The sequence below is a fragment of the Trachemys scripta genome, chromosome 3, assembly GCF_013100865.1.
Source record: "Trachemys scripta elegans isolate TJP31775 chromosome 3, CAS_Tse_1.0, whole genome shotgun sequence".
NCBI classification, from domain to species: Eukaryota; Metazoa; Chordata; order Testudines; family Emydidae; genus Trachemys; species Trachemys scripta.
The window spans coordinates 26840108-26865907 of record NC_048300.1 but is presented as its reverse complement, the minus strand read 5'-3'; the positions used below and the strand labels follow the sequence as shown (position 1 = coordinate 26865907).

At 40.9% G+C, this 25800-nt stretch overlaps 1 protein-coding gene across 3 annotated transcripts in view; it reads right to left on the bottom strand.

Moving 5' to 3' along the window:
• PPP1R21 (protein phosphatase 1 regulatory subunit 21) overlaps positions 1–25800 on the bottom strand; it is a 79301-nt gene that overhangs the window by 39886 nt on the left and 13615 nt on the right. For all 3 annotated transcript variants that reach the window (XR_004644954.1, XM_034764336.1, XM_034764335.1), the window contains exons 2-9: positions 20354–20422; positions 19741–19887; positions 16243–16344; positions 13771–13935; positions 13604–13662; positions 12248–12342; positions 6472–6524; positions 4472–4621 (exon numbers count right to left, since the gene is read on the bottom strand). Coding sequence is in view for 2 of the 3 variants with exons in the window: in XM_034764336.1 (XP_034620227.1) it covers positions 4472–4621; positions 6472–6524; positions 12248–12342; positions 13604–13662; positions 13771–13935; positions 16243–16344; positions 19741–19887; positions 20354–20422 (840 nt within the window). In the remaining variant the exon portion in view is untranslated. The remainder of the gene's footprint in view (positions 1–4471; positions 4622–6471; positions 6525–12247; positions 12343–13603; positions 13663–13770; positions 13936–16242; positions 16345–19740; positions 19888–20353; positions 20423–25800) is intronic.

Sequence of the window (25800 nt, the reverse complement as noted above, 5' to 3'; positions counted from 1 at the left end):
TTCTCAAGTTGTATTGACAGGACTCGGAGCTATCTTGTCTGATGCTGAATACACAAAGAAAAAAGTAATACTTGAACCTAGAACTATCCACATCTTCTCTGAAAGTTTAGGAATAGCTTGAAAGAGTCAGACAAAACCTGGAGTTGGGGGAAAATACATCAGTAAGTGTGTGCTAACCCACAATTCCATAGCACAGAGAGGGGACATTTTTGGACAACTCAGTGGAGAAACTGAGATCACACTTGTCAAGCAGATAGATAATAAAAGAAAGCTTCAGGAGAAGCTTTGACATGAGATACTCAACTGTTGGAGAGCCACAGAGGAAGCACTGGAAACAAGAATGTATTGCAACAATTAGACCACGAAAGGGTGAGAATAAGACCAGGTCACAGAAAAGGCTCAGAGGACAGAAGAAGAAAAAAAAATACCTAAACTACTGAATCGGAGACTATTAGAAGATGAAGGATCAAATAGCAGCAGTGATTTGAGTCTCAGGAAGTTTGAGTCGGAAGACTGAGGTCCCGGTTACGTTGGTACGCCTGAATATGAGATTTGGACATTGGACTATAACCGATTAACTGAATTCTAAAGGAACTCTTTGCAACTATGAAGCTCACCATCTCGGCTATGAATCTGAACCTCAATAGATTGAGCTCATGTCTATGTATATTGATCTTTTAACCATACTCTCTCTCTCGTTTTTTAATAAATTTTAGTTTAGTTAATAAGAATTGGCTGTAGTGTGTATTTGGATAAGATCTGAAACATTCATTAACCTCGGAGGTAATGTGTCCGATCCTTTGGGATTGGTAGAACCTGTTATTTTATATGATGAAATAAGATTTACAGAAATTTTCACCATATTTGATGTGGGTACCTGGATGGGAGCCTGAGGCTGGATCACTTTAAGGGAACTGTGTTGTTTGGACTTCTGAGTAACAAGTAAAGTAATAAAGAAGCTGTTTGTGCTGGTTTGGTGAATCTAAGTCAGGGGTCGGCAACCTACGGCACACGTGCCAAACATGACACGCAAGCCGATTCTGAGTGGCACGCTGCTGCCCACTGAGAGGAGGAGGAGGAGGAGGAGGGGCCGGAATGCACCATACTGTGGGAAGAAGGGGGAGGGGGAAGCTTGGCTGCCGCAGGATCAAGCTTCTGCCTCCTGCCCCCGCAGGGGAGAGTGGTGGGGAGAGGGTCCCGGCCCCCCGCCTCACTCAGCCCCACCCCCCGCCCACTGTTCTCCCCTGCGGGGGCAGGAGCCAGAAGCTTGGTCCTGCAGCAGCCACGCTCCCCTCCCCCCTCCCTGTTTCTTCCCACAATGTGGTGCATTCCGGCCCCTCCTCCTCCCAGAGGAGCAGAGCCGAGCACAGCATGCTCGCTGCTCCGCGAGAGAGAGGTAGGGACGGGCCTGGGGGAAGGGGGTGGAACAGGTCATATCCCTCCCAGCCCCCTGCCATGAGCCGCTCAGTGCAGGGGGCTAGGAGCACCCCCACGAGCCGAGCACCCCAGCCTTCTGCCCTGCACCTCCCCACCCCAACACACACCCATCCCTCTGCCCTGCACCCCCCCACATCCCCCACCCCCCCCAGCCCTCTGCCCTGACCTTGAGTCGCCAACACCCAGCTTTCTGCCCTGCACCTCCACACACAACCCAGCCCTCTGCCCTGAACCCCCCCCACACCCAGTCTTGTGCCCTGCACGTCCACACACCCCAGCCCTCTGCCCTGACCTCGAGTCCCCCCCAACATCCAACCATCTGCCCTGAACCCCCACACACACCCAGCCTTGTGCCCTGACCTCGAGTCCCCCCCCACACCCCAGCCCTCTGCCCTGAACCTCCCACCCCCCACCCAGCGGGCTGAGCAGGCTGGCGGCGTAAGATCAGCATTTTAATTTAATTTTAAATGAAGCTTCTTAAACATTTTGAAAACCTTGTTTACTTTACATACAATAGTTTAGTTATATAATATACAATTAGAGAGAGACCCCTTCTAAAAAAACGTTAAAATGTATTACCGGCACGCGAAACCTTAAATTAAAGTGAATAAATGAAGACTCAGCACACCACTTCTGAAAGGTTGCCTACCCCTGATCTAAGTATTGGAATATCCACCAGCTTTTTGGGGATTGTCTGCCTCATTCTTTGCAGTTCACCCTACATCTGTTAGTCTTAAAGCTGCCACAGGACTCTCTGTTGCTTTTTACAGATCCAGACTAACATGGCTACCCCTCTGATACTTGACACCCTAATTGAGTGACCACAGCTGGCTCCCCACTAGGACCCCAGTCACAGCATTGCAGTAGTACCCAGAGGTGCCAATTGTGAACAGTTTGAGATAGTTTACATTGCCATTGCCCACACCATGTCTGTTCTGTGGATAAAATATAATATCAGGCTTCATAACTGTCCAGCTGGATACTTACACAACTACTAAATTCACTTAAATTGAATTATGCAGACCTGCTCTGCACAGCAATTTTAGACAAGGGGCTATTGTGAATTGCTATTTTGTGTTTCAATGATTTTCAAATCAAATGTGTTCAATTCACAAGTAAAAATGAGATTTTCCAATAGCCAGCTCTGCAAATTCACCATGGACTCAGAGTCAAGCTGGGTCGGATCTGCCATCATACCACCACCACGGAAAGTTCTGCGGGGCACTAAGCCCCCAAAGATACCAGTATAGCGGCCTGGTCTTCAATGTGTTTGCATAGGTGTAAGTGACTGGAATGTCAACAAAAATTCTTGGGATGTAGAAGACCAAGTACGAACAGCTTATACACTCAGCTGTGTTGCCTTTGCAGTGCTATAAGGATTTGTAAAAAGGAAGAATTTGTTATTTAAGTCAGTTGATATGGCACTGAACATACAAAGGGACCAGATCAATGTAAGATTGTGCTGTTACTGCACAGTCACTTTTCAGAGTACAACTGCACTTTGGAAGTTAAATTAACACTGCACTATACATAGAGGAATGCAAGTAAATTGGATGTTAAAAGTGTCTGACTTTTTAATCTATTTTCTGTTCTGCTCCTGAAATCTACCACAGAACCAAATTACTAAAAAGCTAATTCTTGTAGCTCGAAGTGCAGAGCTATTTAATTAATAGTACTAGCAACAGTATTAGCGACCTTGAGAATGGAGAAGATAACTTTTAGCTTAGTACCCAAGCTAAATAATTTGGAATATATTAGAAGTCCAAACTATTAGATAAGAAGGCTAAAGAATGGAAAAGTCTTCCACAGTTACAGTTGCCAAAAGTAAACTGGGTTGTCCAACCATTTAAGTGCTATTCTGGGCACTGAAAGTCTAGGTCCAACATCTCAGAGCAATGACAGCTCTGGGTTACAGCAAAGTGTGGGTAGACAAAGTTATATTCTGAGCTTTGTCCCATAGAAAGAAACAGACAATCACATGGAATATGATCAACAACTCTGAACAATATATTATGCTGTAGGAAAAGATTTCATTGCAGGTAGTATTAATGTTTTCTATACAACCCCTTCCACAGCCACTTCCATCTAAGGGCTAGTCTGCCGTGGCAGCGCTTTAACGTGGCTTGTGTGGTCGTGGTGCAGTGCTGCTCTCCCAGCGCTCTTTAAAAAAAAAAAAAAAAAAAAAAAAAAAAAAAAAAAAAACCCCCCAAAAAACAAAAAAAAAAAACCCACCTCCATGAGGGGCACTGTCTACACTGGCACTTTACAGCGCTGAAATTTGCTGCACTCAGTGGGGTGTTTTTTCACACTCCTGTGCGAGAAAGTTGCAGCGCTGTAAATTGCCAGTGTAAACAAGCCCTAAGAATAGCTCAAAGCACTGTACGGACACAAAGCTTTATAATCCCTCTAGAACAAAAGCATGGTTAAACAGACAGGTAGCCCAAGATCAGACAGTAAGACAATGAATAACTTGGGAACAGAGTTCAAAAGTTAATTGTATGCGAACCATAACACTTCCACCTCTAATATTCCCTTTTAGTTTCCTATTACAGAGATGTAAATGTATACAGTTAGCTAGGCCTTTCTCTGTTCCTCACATTCTTCTCATCCTCATGTTCCTCCATCTCAAAATATTCTTATAGCAGCTATTAAAAAGAAAGGACAGCTCTCAGGTAATGTAATACTTAGATATTTGAAGGTAATCTGCTGACTCATTTCATAAATGCAATTTAGTTTGGCTTCTATGCTTCTAGAAGAGCCTTGTTTTGACCACTGTACTGCTCATGTAGTGAAGGCACAGGGAGGGGGGGAAAATAGGATTCTCTACAACCATCCCCTCTCCTGCACCCAAAGGATTCCTGTCACAGCAGTGACCCTCAAGAAGAAAGACTGCTCCTTCAGAAATTATTAATGTTGCTCCAATAAGGGAAGGATAAGGTGTTTCCCATGAGAGTGATCAGAGGAGATCAGGAACAGGCCAAAGTATAAGGTAATCAAGTTTCTGTACAATATTAACTGAAAAAAATAAGTTTACCTTCTGATTTAATGGTGATATAGTATCAGTGGCAGAGTCAATGGGAAAAATCTGGACTCTCTGTTCCATGTAAGTGTGAAAGTTCAGAAGTGCTGTCACAAGATCCTGAACGAAAGCCAAAGCCTGACCAGCAATGTCCCGCAACTTCAGCTTTAACAAACAGTTACAGTTGGTATATTTCAGTTACAACAAATACACTTTATTTAAATGGAGACCTTAAAACAACACTGCTTATAATTAGATGGGACAAGAACAGTTTTTATTATCTATAACTCCTATCAAGTTTGACTCCCTATTGTGATTTAGATCTTTCTGCCTGAAGGACAGGACAGGACTGTGTTCAGAGATCAGCGTATATGGTTTTAATGTTTACCATGTTTTAAAATGTGGGTCTTAATATGTTGTGCGGTGGGACAACAAAGGCATCTGGAATTGCAGAATGCCACTCTATGAAAGATACAGAATGCTTTTATATCATGCAGCATTGCACCAGCATTTTGCTGTACCAATTTTCTAAACTACTTTCATTTTATAATTTAAGTATTTCAATACTTAGAAACTCAATAACAAGGAGCCAAATTTACAAAGGTATTTAGGTGCCTAGCTGTATTTAAAAAAGCTTCAATGGGAGTTCAACACCTAAAGATGTAGATAGGCACTGAGTGGGATTGAATAAGTCACCTATGCACGTGAGGCACTTGACTCCCATTGAAACTTGCTTAGGTGCTTTACTAAAAGCCACTAGGCACCTATCTAAATCTTTAGATGCCAAAATACCTTTGTGAATCTGTTTGTTCCAAAGTAACTTTTTAAACCAAACCATCATGCCTATTACTACAAAATTGCATACAATATCCCAAGAATAGCTTAAGAAAGTCTTTAACTTAAGACAGTATATTCCTTTTCATGTAACCTAGTTTTCTGGTGGTGCTTTACTGTAGACGTATCCTGTAACCCTACCTTCACAACTTATTACCATCGCCCCATGTTTTTTTTTCCTTATTCTGTCCTGTCTAGACAAAATCTATGTTATAAAATTTCACTGTCTGTTGAGTCTCCCCAGATATAGTACCTCACACATTTCTTTTTATTGTCTATTTCCCTAACCTACCCCAAACACAACACTCTCCTCCTCCTGTTTTGGTGTCCCCTGTGTATTTCAATCGGTGCAATTACAGTAGAACCTCATTAATGCAATAAAATTACAGGTGCAAAAATCTGCCCTGAAAACAGATTTTCAAGACTGTAGATTAGTGACCAACCAGTATGGATCTGCTTCTGTATCAGAGGCAGGGTAAGAGATTGACTGACACCATATTCCCACAGCCCAAGAAGGGAGGTCACTTCAAGCATTGGTTCAGCCAGACCCTACCACTCAGCAATTGCCTGGAGCTAGACTATCTCCATCACAAAACAGGCCAGTGGCAGCCATCCCAGCTTGGCTACGGCCACTGAGACAGTGAGCCCATTCTCTTCAGAGAGGCTCCTGAAGAGCAGAGGGCAGTCATAGCAATCTTTCTGAAGGAATCCCTGCATGCTGTAATCAGGAACCTTCATACTACATCCAGTGGTTCCTCTTCCCTTCCATGACCCTAGCAGAGCCATGGAAGCAGCATCAGCCCACATCATCAGCAAAAGCACCAGCAAAACACAATAGTAGTATAACCACCAGTCAACTGCAAGTGGACTTGCTCTGATCCGGAACTTTATGATACAATAAGGTGGGGCCTCTGGGAAACATAGCACTCCTCCACTGAGCCTGCCCAGAGCACAGCAGTGGAACTTGAATGATCTGTGCTTTTGTAAAATAAAGAGGATTCGAGGAGGGAATTGCACTGAAGTGTAATTATAAAAGCAGTGCAGCCGAAATAGCCTGCTGGCTTATTGCTCAGTGTCAAGCTCAATAGGATATTTACATTTTTGTCTTAAACATTCATATTTCATTTATGTAAAAAAACAATAGACTTTTACAGGTTAAGCCATGTAAGGTTATTACTTACCTGACATCTTCTATTGTGTAATGGTACATTAAGAGCATTATATTGACTAGATCCTACAAGCCAAAAATTGACAGTTACACATACAAATAATGGAGTCCTGTTTTTACATTAAATTCTTGTGACAGTCTAACAATGAAATCTGATAAATTTAATGTTTAGTCTGCATTACCACAACGTCACTGAGTTTAAAATAAATTTTACAGATTTGGCAAAGAAAAATTGTAGCTGATACTAAACAGTATATACCTGAACAAAAAAATCATTTGATTTTCAAAATAATCACAATGAATATCCCCACATTAGCATCATTACTGTGAGCAAGTTGTGGCTGAAATGGCACTTCCATTCTAAATCTGGATTTTTATGGTTTTTAATAGGGCTGTCTATTAATCGCAGTTAACTCATACGATTAACTCAAAAAAATTAAACAATAGAATCCCAACTGAAATGTATTAAATATTTTGGATGCTTTTACATTTTTATATATATATATATATATATATATATATATATATATATATATATATATATATTGTATTCTGTGTTGAAATTCAAATCAAAGTATATACTCGATCATAAGCCAGTTCGTTTATAAGCCGACCCCTCCCCCCAAGATGGATAAGTAAAAATGGAAATTTTTTGACTTGTTCATAAGCCGACCCTATAATTCAGGGATCAGCAAACTTTGGCTCCCAGGCCATCAGGATAAGCCACTGGTGGGCTGAGATGGTTTGTTTACCTCGAGCCTCCGCAGGCACAGAGGTAAACCCAAGTAAACAAAGTGTCCCAGCGCACCAGCTGCTTACCCTGACGGGCCAGAAGAGCAACTGGTGGGAAAATGTTGGGGGGGGGAGAAGCTGGGGGTCAGGGGAGTAACCTGTGACCACCCCCCACCCCTAGCCCAGGACCCCCACACTCTCCCCATCTCATCCCTTCCCACCTTATCTGGGGAGGATGTCTCTGGCCTGGCCGCAGCCTGCTCCAGCAGGCCAGACCGGGCAGCTCGGCCGCAGCATGTTCCAGCGGGTTGGCCCGGGTGGCATGGCCGCACTGTGCTCCAGGGGGCCGGTGTGACACAAAAAGCTCCCTCTCCCAATTCCCTACTTTGGGTGCATTGAGCATGCTCACCCAAACTGAGCATGCCCAGTAACCTTCACTTTTGTGTGTCAGAAAATGCAGCTAGTTGCAAAAGTGGAGGGTTGCTGTTTGTGCCGCTACACTGTGAAAGAAACAAAAAGAAATTGTATTTTTCAATTCACCTCATACAATTACTGTGGTGCAATCTCTGTGTTGTGAAAGTGCAACTTACAAATGTAGACTTTTTTGTTACACAACTGCACTCAAAACCAAAAGAATGTAAAACTTCAGAGCCTACAAGTCCACCCAGTCCTATTTCTTGTTCAGCCAATCGCTAAGACAAACAAGTTTGTTTACATTTACAGGAGATAATGCTGCCCTCTTCTTATCTACGTCACCAGAAAGTGAGGCATTTGCATGGCACTTTTGTAGCCGGCATTGCAAGGAATTTATGTGCCAAATATGCTAAACATTCATATGCTCCTTCATGCTTCGGCTACCATTCCAGAGGACATGCTTCCATGCTGATGACACTCATTAAAAGAATAATGCGTTAATTAAATTTGTGATTGAACTCCTTGGGGCAGAATTGTACATCCCCTGCTCTGTTTTACCCACATTCTGCCATGTATTTCATGTTATAGCAGTCTCGGATGATGACCCAGCACATTTTAAAACACTTTCACTACAGATTTGACAAAATGCAAAGAAGGTACCAATGTGAGATTTCGAAAGATAGCTACAGTACTCGACCCAAGGTTTAAGAATCTGAAGTGCCTATAGAACCTGAACCACCAAAAGAGAAAATCAACCTTCTGCTGGTGGCAACTGACTCAGATAATGAAAATGAACATGTATCAGTCCGCACTGCTTTGGACTGTTATCAATCAGAACCCATCATCAGCATGGACGTATGTCCGCTGGAATGGTGGTTGAAGCATGAAGGGACATATGAATCTTTAGCGCATCTGGCACATAAATATCTTGTGACGCCAACTACAACAGTGCTATGAGAATGCCTGTTCTCATTTTCAGGTGACATTGTAAACAAGAAGTGAGCAGCATTATCTCCTGAAAATATAAACAAACTTGTTTGTCTGAGTGACTGACTGAACAAGAAGTAAGACTGAGTGGACTTGCAGGTTCTAAAGTTTTACATGGTTTTATTTTTGAATGCAGTTATTTTCTGTATATAATTCTACATTTGTAAGTTCAACTTTCATGATAAAGAGACTGCACTACAATACTTGTATTGGGTGAATTGAAAAATACTATTTTTGTTTTTTTACAGTGCAAATACTTGTAATCAAAAATAAATATAAAGTGAGTACTGTATACTTTGTATTGTGTTGTAATTGAAATCAATATATATGAAAATGTAGAATATCCAAAAATATTTCAATAATGGTATTCTATTATTAACAGTGCGATTAATCGCACAATTACCATATATACTCGTTCATAAGCCGAATATTTTTGGTAAAAAAGTGACACATCGAAGGGCGGGAATCGGCTTATAAACGGGTCTACACCAAAATTTGATGATTTTAAACTCTATGGAAGAATTGAATTGAATATCTAATACATTGCCATTTTGTTTACCTGGAGAGTCTGAAGGCATGGAGCCCCTCGGCTCCCTGTGGCCGCGGTTCGCTGTTCCCAGCCAATGGGAGCTGCAGGAAGTGGTGCGCCACTTCCCGCAGGTCCCATTGGCTGGGAGCAGCAAACCACGGACACTGGGAGCCGAGGGGCTCCATGCCTGTGAATGCTCCAGGTAAACAAAACGTCCAGGTCCACTAGCAGCTTACTCTAACTGGCCAGGAGCCAAAGTTTGCCAATCCCTGAAATATAGGATCAGCTTATGAAAGGGTCATACAGTTTTTGCTATTTTTACCTAACCATCTCGGCGGGTCAGCTTATAAACGAACGGGCTAATGAACGAGTATATACGGTAATCATGATTAATTTTTTTAATCACTTGATAGCCCTAGTTTTTAACAGTCTAAAAACCCAAATTTAAAGGCCAAAACTTACAAGAGACAGTAAAAAACATTTATCCAGTGACTGGTGGAGTCAGAGTAAGTGGGGTAGAAAGAATACTTTTCTACCATTAAGGAGTTTTCAGACTTTCAAAAAACATTTTCTCATAACTCAAGATGACCTTTTATTAAAACGTCAGATTTAGCACATAAGGCAATGTATTCCTTAAGATTACATATTTCACCATTTTTTTTGTTAGTTTGTAATTTGTTCTTGTGCTTCAAGAGAAAAAATAAAAGGGCATAAACCAGTTAAAGTTATTTTGAGATTTTCAATTTTTCATTATAGTACACGCTATTCTAGACATAAAACTATCACTAAATTAAAAGTGCTCATCAATTTGGCATGGGTCCACTTCTTCAGGAATTTAGAGCTAGAAAACATGTTAAGTTTTACAGAGACTTATTTGGCCAATTGTTAGCATTTGAAATCCACATTCATATTTTTGTTTAATTGAAGAGATCCATATTTTAAGTCAATTTGCACAGGAAGAGGAAACAAAGTATTTCAAAGCAACTTATGCACTGTCCTTTTTATATTATTTATATTTGACAAACTTGTTTATTTTTTGCTGGTGATAAACGTGAGGAACTGTCATGAACAGTATTGTAGGTCACAGCTGTTTGTTCTGAAGAGCAAGAATTGTATCCAAGATTACTGAATCCTAATCTCACAAGAAAAGAGAAATTATGAGGGAAAACTCTAAGCTCCCCTTGTAGGCAGCCCAACCAGCAAAGATCTCTCAGACCTCAGAAAGAAGAACATGTAGGTGTTGAAGAGAAACATGGCAAACATATCTTGTGTCCAAGTTTTAAAGAGAGCAACAACTGATTTCAGCTTAGGCAACACTGACGTGGGAGAGCAAGACCAGAACTGTTTTCGAAGAGCAGTGAGATGGTGAATAAGCAACAGACTGGGCAGGAAAGTGAATTTCTCCTCTGAAAAAAATCTAAGGTTTTTGGGAAAAAATGGGTCCCCCAAATCAGGATAAAAGGCCAAAACCCTTGAAAATGTTTGCAGGAAATGAATTTCATTACAGAAACACCAAAATGTCCCCATGGAGTGAATGTTTTGGTGTTTCCAAAACAAAATATGTTCCCTGGGAACTCTGGCTTCATGGCAACACACCAGACAAGCTGCTGGGGATCCTGGAAGCAAGGGCTCCCATCTCCTAACCTGTGGCAGCCCACAAACACAGCTGTTGAGGAGCCAGGTCATCAGTTCCTCAGCAAATTTCCCACAAGGCTGCCAAGGAGCTAGAGAGCCTGGCATCTTGTATAGCCTGACTTCAAGGTTTGGGAAGCTAACTTTGCTAAGCCCATTACTTGTTCCACTGTGGATGATGGCTCAAAGGACAGGTAAAAGCCCTACAATGCAATTCTGTTACTACTGCTGCTGCTTCTTTTCCTCACTCTCTTCAGGCTCTTCTGGCACTAAGTCCTGCTCTATGGGGAACAGAGGGTATCCTGTTGCCTGCCCAAGTAGCCCTCTGTGACCCAGACCATACGTTGCCTAGAATGGGATGAGAATCCTTCAAAACATTCTAGGACAATTCTGCCCTTCTCTGCTTGCCTGGGCTCGGTCCCTTCTGCTGGGGAGCCTGGCAAAGCATGCCAACTCTCCCTTAACATGAAGCTACAGGAGAGATACAGAAGCTGAGCACTTTCCGACCCTCACCCTGTCCTTTTTCTTTTTGGCCACTTTGCAGCAGATGGGGTGGGGGAAGGGAAGAGAAGGGGCAGGCCGACTCAGGTCAAATTCCATGTCAAAATCCCAAAGTATTTTTTCAGCAAAGAGCGAGTTAGGCTGAATATCTGGACATGGAGGTATAAAAAGTACAGTTGTGAAGCCATATTAAAAAGTAAAAACAGAGGGCTGCTTCCTGCTATATGCTCTACCGGGAGGCAGAGAATGTGGATAGCGTCAAGAGAGAAATGTAGTCCTAAACCTGCCCAGTCCAGGTTCAATCGTCTTACCTGTCTCCACACTCCTAGGAAAAAGGAAGAAACCCACTGCTGGATATGCTAAAGAATCTGAGAAATTAGGACCTTCCTTGGGATATGGAGAGTTCAGTTTAGATTTGCCTTTGTTGCTGGCCTTTAACCAAGCATCAAGCTTTTCTGTGGGATCCTCAAGCAAGGCCATTATACATTTGAGAAACTGCCACTTGACATTGAGATTTTTTTCCAGGTAGTACTCTCCTCCCATCTAAGCAATAACCTATGTTAACAACTGTACTCTCCTTGCCTGACAGAACCCTCTTGGATATAACCGCCTAAAGAGCCATCCATGGGAGGGCCTTGGTAAATTAACAGAATTACCCTCTCTTTTTATAATATTCTGTCCAATTTAAGTTGATCAGATGGTAGGTTATAGGAGAGTTTAAGACACCCTCTATAGAGCTTTAAGTTGTATTTACCACACAATTAATGGCTTTAAAGACCAGTAAGTTAGAATAGAAGTGCCAACTAAACATTACATATATCGAGCATCATTAATGCACCATTACAAGTCGCTGTAATGGGAGACAGTTCAGCTTCCTGGGTTTTTTGGGCCTAATACCTGTTTAATTCACAAGGTTGTCACTTTTCCCACAGGAATGCCCAATTTAAGACTGAATTTGGGGGGGGTGGGGGGGAGAAATCAATGAAATACCTACTTGTGTCATTGAAAGGTACTTTTTCATTGATTATGCATAAAGAGTCATCCAATCGCCGACCCAAATCTGCATGAAGGTTCTTTAACTGCTGCTGACTGGGTAGAAAAACAGGATAACCTTACAAACCTTGTTTAAGTAAATCAATAACATTTCAAGTTATACCTTAAGCTGTGGTCCCGGGTTCAAATACTATCCACATTTTTCCAGAGTTTTTAAAAGAGCGAAAGAGATCGCAATATGAGTAAGGAGACACAGGATAGGCACAGCAAGACTGACGTTTATGTGATCAGGATTTTCAAGTTCTTCATTTCTCCCTCCCAATACAATGAGAAGTGCACAGAAAGCCAGACAGCTGAATAACCATGTTGCATTCCAAGAGTCAATTTACTGTTAAAGTAACCTTTACGTTATTTCTAAACTGTATTACACACTATATGAAAACTTAATTCAGTTCCAAAGTATGTCACATTTAGGATCCTTTTACTTCTCCAAGTCAGAAAATAACCTGCATTGTTTCACCCCACAGTGAGTGAGTGGGGAATAATTCAGGTAGCTACAAGTATATTTATTTGTTGCATACTTGTTACAGAAGTGCCACAAGCATTTCAGAGTCCTATATTTAGTGCCGATAACCTAGTAGCCTATGCTGCAAAGCAAAGAGCTCTGTAAAAATAATTATTCATATTTCTATTCACCTGTATTTTGTTCAACTGAAATCTAATAGTTATGAATTTTATAAAGACACAAGTCTATGAGACAAACATTGCTCATTGCTCATACTGTAGAATAAAAGATTCTACTCAGACATTGTACACACACACCATCAATAACTTACTTCTGTAAACTTATTTACAGGTGTTACTTGTAACTACACAAGTTATAACATTTCAGACAAATATCTCTTCTACAATGACAACATCCCTCTAAAACAACAATTCCACAATTTTTCACAAACTTTATAGTTTCACAACTACCTAGCATTCTTGCTGAAGAAAGAACACTGAACTAAAGAGCTCTGCATAACAGGATTTTAACAACATGTGCAAGAGCTGCTGTCTTGTCAGATATCAAGGAGGATGGATAGAGAGATCTCTAGGAGAACACAGTAGCTGATCAACATGTAGAGATGAGATCAATTTATTTCATTTCCTTTTCCTAGATAAAATCAAAGTGGCCTTGATACCCATGTACCACTGTTACTTGTTGACGTGAAACTAACAAAGCACTAAGTAACTCTTTTACCAGAATGAGTGTATATGACGGTATCCAATTGCTGTAGGAATGTAGAGGAATTACTTCTCTGGTTGGTTTACTTTAAGAAAAATGAAAAAATTTATTTTTAACATAAGAACTTACCATTCTTCTGCTCGAAATCTACATTCCTTAGCTTCTCTTTCTAGTGTCTGAGACTTGATCTTTATGCAAAAAACAGAACCCCACAATGTAAGTACTAATACATGCAAAAATGTTTTCTTTACAAAACTTTTTAGGCATTTTAGTAAAGTACAATTGTAAAAACTTACTTCTAATTTGGTTTTATCATTCTGCAGTTTTTCTATGGTATCAATGTATTTCCGGGTTAAACTATCCACCACTGCTTGATGCTGGGCAGCATCTGTTTCCAAAACCTCAAGTCTATTTTTCAGCTCAGATTCCAAACGTTTGTGCTGCTCATCTGCTTCAAAGAACTACAAATGAGAAAAGGAATTTACTTATCTGAAATATTCCTTTTAATCCAATACTGTACGTTATGTCAATTCATATGGACACCATAGACTCTTACTAGTGAAGGCAGATTTTTACAAGCTAGAGGTTCTTATGCTGCTTTACTCAGTGTAGTTACTTATGTGGCCGTCAACAACATATCATCAGACTGCCTCATGAGGAGTATAAATCTTGGAACACTAAAGGAGCATTGTCCACAATATTGTAGTGTATCAGAGGGGTAGCCGCGTTAGTCTGAATCTGTAAAAAGCAACAGAGGGTCCTGTGGCACCTTTAAGACTAACAGAAGTATTGGGAGCATAAGCTTTTGTGGGTAAGAACCTCACTTCTTCAGATGCAAGTAATGGAAATTTCCAGAGGCAGGTATAAATCAGTATGGAGATAACTAGGTTAGTTCAATCAGGGAGGGTGAGGTGCTCTGCTAGCAGTTGAGGTGTGAACACCAAGGGAGGAGAAACTGCTTCTGTAGTTGGATAGCCATTCACAGTCTTTGTTTAAACCTGATCTGATGGTGTCAAATTTTCAAATGAACTGGAGCTCAGCAGTTTCTCTTTGGAGTCTGGTCCTGAAGTTTTTTTGCTGTAAGATGGCTACCTTTACATCTGCTATTGTGTGGCCAGGGAGGTTGAAGTGTTCTCCTACAGGTTTTTGTATATTGCCATTCCTGATATCTGACTTGTGTCCATTTATCCTCTTGCGTCGTGACTGTCCAGTTTGGCCAATGTAGATATTAAAGAAGTGGAGGCTGCTGTGGGGAAGTGGCCCAGGGAATTGTACATGTCCTACTTCAAAAAGAGTCAGCTACCATAGCTGCTATTATTAAGGTCCCTGGGCTGGAGCCCGGAGTAGAGGGCGAGGCCGGGATCCCCTCTCCCCGCCCAGATTAATCACTAAGACTGGGAGACAACAGAGACTGTGCGAGCGAAGGTTGCTTCTCCTCACCTCCCTTACTGGCTTATGATGAAAATGGCTCAGTAGGCTGTGACCCTTGCCTCTAGAGAGTGAAGGGCTACATGGGGGGTCACAATGAGCCTCTGAGGCTAGCGAAATCCACCAGGAAGCGCAGAACCCACTGAGACAAGGACAGAGCTTTGTCACAATATATATAAAAAAATATAGTGTCTTATCTGGTGAAAAAAATTTCCCTGGAACCTACTCCCTCCTCCCCCCCATTTATATTAATTCTTACGGGGAAATTGGATTAATTTAAATTCACATTTTTCAGGAACATAACTACAACATTAAGCGAGGAGTTATTGTATGTCTGTGACAATACAGAGAAACAAAAATTCCCCCAGGAGTAGAAAGTTAAAGAAACCCCTATTGACAACCCAGTTCCTGTTTGTATGCAGCCTCCTTCCTGCCACACGGGGTGACGGGGCTGCAGGAAGGGTCCCCCAGTGGCCGGGGAGTCCCTGCCCGCGAGGGAAGCCCGAGCTGCTGGCTGGGCCCGGCCTCCCTGTGGTCCTGCGGGCTCAGCTGGGGCGCACAATCCACCCAGCCTCCGGGGGCAGCAGCGGCCCCTTTGCCGCCTTCTGCGGCTGCGCCCCCCCCTTCCCCTGCCCACGCTCGCTACAATGTAGCTGGGCGGTTGGGCTGCGCTGCGGACCCTACGGGTCGTGCTGGGGCCGCGTGGACCCTGGTTTATGCTGCCTCCCTATTTCCCTGGACATGTTTGACTTCTTGGCAATTCCCCCTGAACGGGGATTTGAGTACCAAAAAGCCGGACTTGTCCGGGGGAAATCCGGATGTATGGTAACCCTAGTCAGAGTATGTGACGAACTGCAGCTGCTAGGAACCCTCTACTCTTCCCTCTCCTCCCTCCCCCAGCAGTGTCTTCTATGTGCAAGCTTGGCCCTGCCAGGTCCAGCGGCCCCTAGTGGCGGCCAACAGCACTGCAGCCCATTTCGGAGGGGTGGGTGGGAGGTGGAATCTGTGCAAAAAACATTAATTTCTGTAAAATTCTGCATTGCACAGTGGCACAGAATTACCCCAGGAGTAAAATAATCTGACACAGAAATTAGGTTATTCTGACATTTTGCAATTCAAAGTGAATTTAAACACATGCAAAGCAGTGCCAGTTAGTATGGTCTGATGCTTCAAAGGATCATTAAAAACATCAATTTAATCCACTATTCTCACAAGCCACTTCTGAGATCCGAGCTTCCACAGAGTGGTTTTTGGATGCTTTACTATTCATTTTCTTCATTGCAGTTCACATATAACCAGCTTTCTAACTTCAGAAGAGAAATTCTTTGAGAATTACTCACTTGTATATGTAATCGTTCATTCTCCTCTATCTTCTTTTGAAGATCTTCATCAAAGACACTCTTCTGCTCTTGACTCAACTGAGATGAAGATTCTCCACTTTTCTGATAAAAATTAAAAAGTATTTCCATGTATTGCATGCAGTTTTACAGGGCACCCATTCCCAATATGTAAGCATACTTTACACAGCTTAAAATTGGGTCTAGTCACATTTCCACAGTAACAGAAGCACAGGCTATGATTAACATCTCTAAAATACAGTTATTCCAAATATTTCTTACAAGTGATATATGTAGGTTGTATTAAAACACAAGTTCAAAGACAGCACCAGATCTCTAAACTTGGACAATGACAACTGCATGCACAAATTGCATTAAATATATTATTTGTACAGGTTAGAAGACACGAAACAAGTTAGTCATTACTCAAAAAATTCAGTCAATATTTGTAAACCTGTATAGGCCTAATCTGGTGAAATGGCATACTTTGTCCGAGTAATAGTTTCTTAACACTAAATGATTGCTTCTTGGAACACCTAGAGTAGACAAGGCGAGGCTACTCTTGACACAGAAGTTAATCCAAATAGTGACAGTAGCTCAGCTATTGAGTAAGAGTGACTACAACACAATTACATGCTATATCCTGGGGCAGGCAGGTTACCAAAAAGTGACAGTGACACTGAACTTTAGAAAGGAAGATTTCAATAAAATGTAGTTAGTCAAAATGGCTTTAAAAGTAAGGGAAGTAAAAACCTTAAGAAGTGGTATGGATGATATTTAACTAAACAATAATGGAGTGTCATAATACATTCCTGTTGTTGAACAAAAAAGGGAACTTGGAACGCAACGTAAACAGTAAGGTCTGAGAGGCTATTAGAACCAAACTGCAATCCTTCAAAATTTGGAAGTCTGAACTGACAGAAGCCATAAATCACACCTGGCAATAAGTAAAAGGGAAATTAGAAGGGCCAAAATGTATTTTGAGGAGCAAATAACAAAAGATGTAAAAACAGATTATTTAAGTAAATCAGAAGCATGAAACTTGTGAAAGAATTGGTGTGTCTGTTGAATCACCGGAGCTAAATGGAGCAATTATGGACGATAAGGACACTAATGAGAAGCTAAGTGATTTCTCTGTATCACATTTCACCACTGAGAAAACACCTACCCCAGACCTGCTCTTTTCTGATAATGAAGATCAGCTACTCTCAGAAATTCAGGTTTCAGAAGAGGTGGTACTGCAGCAAAATAATAATTTGAAAGGTGATAAGCCAACAGGCAGATTGTATACATCCAAAAGATAAAAAGGTACTTAAGGATGAAATGGCTACGTTCCTATTAAAAAATAGCCACTGTTCCAGAGGACTGGAGGATAGGAAAGGTTGCACCTATATTTTTAAAAGGCTCTTGGAGAGATCTGAGGAACTAGAGGCCAGTAAAGCCTTACATCTGTACTTGGCCAACTGGTTGAAATGATAATTATAAGCAGAACAGAATATCTGGAAGATTATGGTATGATAGGTCTAAGCAATATGGTTTTAGCAAAGGAAAATCATGTCTCACTAAACTTTTAGACTTCATTGACGGTGTCTATAAAGTAATAGATGAAGGAAAACTAGCTGATATAGTTTATTTAGACTTTAAAAGGCCTTTGATGAAACTGACAGCATAAATTAAAGCCTAAATTTATTATTATCTATTAAGATTATGTAAATTAAAAAAAAATACTAAGCAATGTTTGCTGGGAAGTTTTACAGGAAGTCAAACACTAAACTGGTGGGGTAAGCACCTGGAAACAGAGTTTGTTGATGTGCTAAACCAACTTTTGAAAGCAATAGCCTCTTCTGCAAGTGCAGAGAAAATATCTTCATTTGAGTTTATTTAACTAGTTCAGCCAGCATTAAGAAATCAGTTGAAAAGCAGAAAAGCTTGTTTTCCTCTTTCAATCTATGAATAAAACTACTTGTGAGAAGGTGAGCTCTATGATCTGTAAAATCTTGAAGGACATGTTGACCAGAAACAATCACTTCAATTCATTAGCTACTGATATTTCCTTTGTTTAAAAAGCATGTTTTAAAAAAATTCTTATGTTTTCAGCACTTAAATTTTATTCAATACAAAAATTAAAATGCTGGTTTTGTGCATTTGTAATTGAATCTGAATTTTCATCCAAACAGGCTTTGACACAAGTCCCGACTCAAACAAGAATCATCTAGTAAATAAGAAATGCATCATTCACCATTTTAAAAAATGCAACTGTTAACACTCTGAATTAATGTAAATTAAGCTATATAAATTGCTTAAATACATTTGCATAATATAGTGTATCCTGGTTAGTAAAAAGAAGCACCAAGTTTAGTGAAAAGGCTATATTCAGGTGCAAATCAACATGTTTTAATGGTTACCAACTAATGAGAATTTTGTTTAGAAAATAAACTAAAAAAGGACAAATACAAAACAGATGATTTCAGTCAATCCATCCTGGCAGAAGAGGCTACCAAAGAACCTAAATAGTCATGGGGCTAGAGTCAAATTACTGTTTTCAATCAAAAACTGGCTAGTAGATAGAAAGATACAAATAGGAATAAAAGGTCAGTTATGCAAAAGGTTCAGAGTGGGGTGACTCAAGGTTCTGTACTAGGTCCCATGTTGTTTAATATACTTATTAAAGATGTGGAAAGGAAATAAGTAAGTGAAATTTAATGTTGATAAATGTACACTAATGCACACTAGAGGAGAACAAATTAAATATTCATACACCTTACAGAATTCTAAGTAAACTGTATCAACTCAAGATATCAACTTGAATATTCTTGATACCCATACAGAATTATCAATTAATGATAAAAATTTTGGAAAGGATATTTACCTCATGCTTCAGGGATTAAGTAAATCTATTAAAAAATCAGTCAGAGATTTAACCTGCAGAGGGGGCCGATTCCCACGCCATGTATCTATTTCAGGGTTCTTTTACACTTTCTTCTGAAGCATCTGGTACTGGCCACTGTCAAAGACAGGATAGTGGACCAGATGGACTCGAGTTTGATCCAGTATAAATTCCTATATTCCTACTCATCAAATCATGGGAAACCATGGTCCACACAGTTTACAGATTTGCATAGAATCACAGGGTTAGAAGGGACCACAAAGTGTGTGGTACAAATTGATAGACAAAAGTCTAAGTTTATATTGTTAAACATTAGGTTTGTATTGTATACGCACTAAATGCAGAGCATTCTCTATTGCTTGTTTTAGAACGTATGTTCATTTATTTTAAATTAAATTTCTTTATTATTAGATACTATCAAGTGGTGAAGCAATGCTCTACCAATTTGTTACTGCTAGGAAGTTTGGCACAAAAATATACATGGGGATAGAAAGGTAGAAAAGAAGTGAAGGACTTTGTTTTATGTCTCTTACTGGGATGCTGATAAAAACAAGACCATTGATGGAAAGCCAGGACATTTTTCTTTAAGTAAATTGTTTTAATTTGAAGCTTACCTTGTTCTTCTTGCCCTTGGCTTCACTTAAGGCAAGTTCATCCTGAAGCAGTTCCACCCTCTTTGCAAGCTGTTGATTTCGAAATGTCAAACTGTCCATTTCTTGTTGCAGTTTTCTCAATGATTGGTCCCTCATCTTCAGTTGTTCCTGAATTAGCATAAAAGTTTCATCAATCCACTATGATTTCAGCACAAGCGTTATAAAAAAGTGACTAATATTTAAAAAAAAAAATCACAAAGGAATAATAGTAATTATACAAAATCTAAAACAATTCAACACACATTGCTTTGTTCGTTTGTAGACAACCTAAAGACACATATGGATTGTTTTTAGCAAAAGAACTTAGCTTCCTTAAGTCTACACAAAGCATGCTGTGAGTGCATACTTCTTCCTTTTACACAGTCAGATGGACACTTCCTGGTGACTGTTTGTAAATGCCCACCACACCACATCAGGAACAGAATAGTTGCAGATGGGAAATTCTTACTGAATCAATCCTTGGTTACAATTAGCTACATCCACTTAACCACAAAGCAGATCCGGAAAACTTCACCATCTGATCACAGTTTGACAAGACTGAGTGCAATTAAATAGAAGACTTTTTAACTTGTACCTTCAGAGAAGCAGAATTTGCTTGCTCATCCATGACACCTTTTTTCAGCACCTGATTCTGAGCTCGAAGCTGAAAACGAGGTGCAAATTATTAATCCAGCCAGGAATCAACAAACATACAAAGTGATCATTAACAATCTGAAAGAGTACACATCTTTGTTTAGGAAAATAGAAAATATGTGCATTTTAAATCAGGCCGTATTAGTTCTGTTACAGATATACTGTTGTAATAATATTGAAAAAAGTATAAGACCAGCATAACCCAATTCCATTGTTTTACATTTTGGAAAACAAGTCATTTTACCTTCTATGAACTTCACTCTCAAACAAATTGTTCTTAAACAAGAAATATACTGTGATGTTGCACTCTATATGATTTTATGAAAGTATGCTGATGAGTATGAATATAACGTAACTGGAATATGCTTCATGCAAAAGGTCTCTTGTAAGGTATCATTACAAAGCTTATAATCTACTGAGTGTGGTCATCCTATTCGTATAAATTATGACTTTTGTATCTGAAACTAGAAATATAAAATATAACTCTGAGAGCCTATTGTAATTTATGCAAAATGTGGGCCATTAACGGTGGTTTGGAATCTTGATGGCTCCCATTAACCAGGACAATTGTCTGTGGATAGCTCTGTTTTACTTGTGAGTCTTCCTGTATACTTGTCTGCGGCCAAGTGGGTAATGACGTCTTACAGTGACATGTGATCATGTCATCTGAACTGGAATCCATCTTTAACCTGGTGCTTTTCCATTGGGGGGGAGGGATGACCCAAAGGGACAAAGGATTCCCGCCTTATGCAAAAGATATAAAAGTGGGTGGAACAGAGAAAAAGGGACAGCCATCATGAGAAATCCCCTAGCTACCACCTCAGTTGGAACAAGGGCTGTACCAGGGGAAAGGATTGTGCCCAGACTAGGAAGGTGTCCAGTCTGTGAAAGAAACTTATTGAAACATCTTGGAGGGTGAGATTTTATCTGTATTCAGTTTTATTACTGTATTAGTCTTAGATTTGCGTGTTTTATTTTAATTTTACTTGGTAATTCACTTTGTTCTGTCTGTTACTACTTGGAACCACTTAAATCCTACTTTCTGTATTTAATAAAATCACTTTTTACTTATTAACCCAGAGTATGTATTAATACCTGGGGGGGGGGCAAACAACTGTGCATCTCTCTCCATCAGTGTTATAGAGGGCTAACAATTTATGATATTTATTTGGGGTTTAGACCCCATTGGGACTTGGGCATCTTAGTGTTAAAGACAGGAACACTTCTGTAAGTTGCTTTCAGTTAAGTCTGCACTTTGGGGCACGTGGTTCAGACCCTGGGTCTGTGTTGGAGCAGACAGGCATGTCTGGCTCAACAAGACAGGGTGCTGGACTCCCAGGCTGGCAGGGAAAGCAGGGGCAGTAGTAGTCTTGGCACATCAGATGGCAGTTCCCAAGGGGGTTTCTGTGATCCAGCTCATCATGTACATCTTAGTAACAAGACAATTTTAAAGTGTGGTTATGGTCTGAAAAGCACCTACACAAAAAGGGCACCTATTTACTAAAGAAACCTACCCCCTGTGTATATTTCTCCTTTTCAGACAAAAAGTTTTATTTTGCCTTTTTTTTTTTTAAAAATAACCTTTTTATTTTTGACAAAGAGTCCTGTGGCGCCTTATAAACTAACAGACGTATTGGAGCATAAGCTTTTGTGGGTGAATACTCACTTTGTCAGATGCATGTAGTGGAAATTTCCAGAGGTAGGTATAAATATGCAGGCAAGAATCAGTCTAGAGATAATGAGGTTAGTTCAATCAGGGAGGATGAGGCATGAACACCAATGGAGGAGAAACTGCTTTTGTAGTTGGCTAGCCATTCACAGTCTTTGTTTAATCCTGAGCTGATGGTGTCAAATTTGCAAATGAACTGAAGCTCAGCAGTTTCTCTTTGAAGTCTGATCCTGAAGTTCCTTTGCTCCAGGATGGCTACCTTTAAATCTGCTTAAAATTGTGTGTCCAGGGAGATTGAAGTGTTCTCCTACAGGTTTTTGTATATTGCCATTCCTAATATCTGACTTGTGTCCACTTATCTTTTACATAGGGAAATTTCCACTACATGCATCTGACGAAGTGAGTATTCACCCACGAAAGCTTATGCTCCAATTCGTCGTTAGTCTAGAAGGTGCCACAGGACTCTTTGTTGCTTTTTACAGATCCAGACTAACACGGCTACCCCTCTGATACCTTTTATTTTTGTTCACACTACAGAACACAACTAACAGAGTCAACAGGATTCTATGCCACCTCATGTTTCCACAGAATTGTTAACTACATTCTGATTACAAAACTTATGCTTCATTACCAGTGTCACAAACCAGAGAGAACATAGCCTGACTTAACATCTCAGGATGAGTTTGCAGACTGCCAAAAAAACGCCCATCTTTTTACTATGATTTTGGCTAGTTTGAGCTGGAAATCATTGAGACAAAGATGGAGCTCCTCAATGACATTTTTCTATTCACTTTTCAGAGTATCACCTCTCAAGCATTAATAATAAAGGCATTGATCGTTCCATCTTCCCATTCCTTGATAATGGCTCTGATTCAGGTTTCTTCACCAGTAGTTTGTATTAATTTGACATGGCTGAGTCCAGCAGCAGCAGTCATGAATTAAAATGGTTTGCACTGCACTTGGGAATGCCACTGGCCGAAGCACAAAGGGAGTGAATTCACGTAAAGCAATGCTGATGTCTAAAATTTTGTCTGAGAGCCGAACATTTCAAAAGATCAAGAGACAACAATTAATACTGTGAGCCTATTATGCTCCCTTTGAATTGCTTAGGGGGCCAAAAGGGAGGGGAAGCCTCCTGCAAGTTGCTTACTGGGAACTTCCAAGGATAGGGAGTTTCAGCAGGGGTAGGGCCAATATAACAGGTTCCTATGCCTCCCACCTCACAGCTACTGGCACAGGGAGCATGTCTACTATCCTTAATTGGCGTATGATCCACTAGGGTCTGTTGCCAGCTGATAGAAGTTGTGCTTTAGTTAAATATAAGTTATAGGGCTCAATACAGGGGTAACCAGGTGAAATTTAAGGGCCTATGATGTACTGGAGACCAGATTAGAGGATCTAGTGAAGCGTTCTGGCCTTACACATTCTGAAGTTATTAGCGCAAAATTGCCCCAGGAGTAATATACAGAAGTGTCAAAATAGACAGACACCAAACTAAGAAGCAAGAATCATATTTCATAGACACCAGAAATCAAGCTCATTTCATCGATTAGCTTTACGCTAATGAGCTTGTGCTTTGTTTAGAAAATACCCAAGTGACAAGAGCTTGTATTTCTCTTCCTAAAGCTTCAAATCAGGATAAGCAACAGACCATTGGTTTCCCAAGCATAAAGTTATTTGAGTAGAATTAATCCAGAAAGCCAAAGCCTATGTCCCCTCACAGTGCTTGGCAAATATTCGGTTTGAGTTGAACCAATTCTAAAAGCTACAAAAAAAAATTAGCGAATTGAAGAAATCCATTTCTGCTTAAATGTTCTACCCAAAATGTTATCTCCAGCATTTTTAATAGGTCACTAGAGTCACAAAATAGCTGTAGACGGTAGTCTCTTTATAATCTTTAGCCCAGTGATTAGGGCACTCACCTGGGATGTGGGAACTGTGCATTCAATTCCCTCCTCTGCCTGATGTGGAGAATGGATTTGAATTTGAGTCTCGGACATTTTCAAGCAATACCCTAGCCACTGGTCTATGGGATATTCTGGAGCTTGTCTTCATTACAGGCTAAATTGGTGCTGCTTCGATCAATGCAGCAGAATCAATTTAGCGAGTCTGGTTAAGACATGCTAAGTCGATAGGAGAGCGCTCTCCCATCAACTTCTGTAATCCACCTCAATGCGAGGCAGAAGCAATGTCAATGGGAGAGCAGTGTTGACACTGCTGTAAGTCGATGTAGATTACGTCAACTTCAGTTACGTAGTTTACTTAACTGAAGCAGCGTAATTTACATCGTCATAGTGAAGACAAGCCCTCAATCACTCCTCTTAATGGTGTTCCACTTTTTATAAATAAGGCCTTGTCTACACTGCAGAGTTTTGTCAACAAAAGTCTGCTTTCATTGACAAAACAGTGGAGGTGTACAAACTACAAAGCTCCTTCCACAGACAAAACACTCTCCTGCTTTGCCCACTAAATAAAACCACCTTGACAAGAGGCGTGGAGCTTTTTGCGGCAAAAGTTGTATTGACAAAGTGTCAGCGTAGACACTGTGCTTAGTTAGGTCACTGTAAATGGCCTCTAGGAGGTGTCCCACAATGCTCATCTTGACCGCTCTGGTCAGTGGTTTGAACTCCACTACCTTGCATCCAGGTACATAGGCATCCACCCTGCCCCCTTAAAAAGCCTGGGAATTTTTGAAATTCCACTTCCTATTTGCTTGGTGTGGACAGCTCATATCACATCTTCCCAGCTGATCACAGTAGCTCCACACAGCAAACACTCTCCTGCTTGGAACACACCTGAGTTGTTGGATCTGCTGGCACTGTGGGGAGAGGAGGTTGTGCAGTTTCAGCTCCGCTCCAGCCATAGGAACTTCAGTATCTATGGTCAGATTTCTCATGGCATGTTGGGTAAGGGCTATGAACAGGACACACACCAGTGCCGTGCAAAGATAAAGGAACTGAAGCAGGTGTACCAGAAGGCAAGCGAGTCAGACCGTCGCTCTGGTGCTACGTCAAAGACCTGCCACTTCTATAAGTAGCTGAATGCCATCCTCCATGGCGACCCCACTTTCACTGCCAAGAGCCCCGTAGATATTTTGGTGGGGCTGGAGACAGTGGTCTCAACACAGAGGACAAAGTGGTGGACGAGGAGATTGAGTTGGAGGACGACGTGGAGCATGCGGCAGGGTCGTAGGGTGGCATGGCGAGTGAAGACATCTTTTCCATTCTGGAGGGTTCTAGCCAAATCCGGCAGTCCGTCTCTGGCACGCATGATGCAGGAGAGGAGAGCTCTGGTAAATGTTCTTTTTTAGTTCATGCTGCTTGATTATATGAGGTAGAGCTATCTTTTTTGTATATTCTTGCAGACGGAATAGACATGTACAAAACTAGCTGTGTTTGGGTATGATTCACATTCTCATGTACAGCTGCACAGTGGGGGCCCTGTGGAACAGTGTGTTAATGCACACCGAGATTTCACAGGAATCCTCCAGAGAGATCTCTGGGAAACTTTTCTGAAGGTACTCGCCAATCCTATGCTGAAGATTTGTTGGCGAGAGATGCTTTGTTCCTTCCCTCAGTGTAGGAAAGTTTCCTGCGCCAATCTGCAATCACTTGTGCAGGGACCAAAGCAGCACACAGGTGAGAAGCATAGGTAACTGGTCTGAAGCCACACGTATGCAGAAGATGCACCCTTGCATCTCTCAGAAGTGAGATATCGGC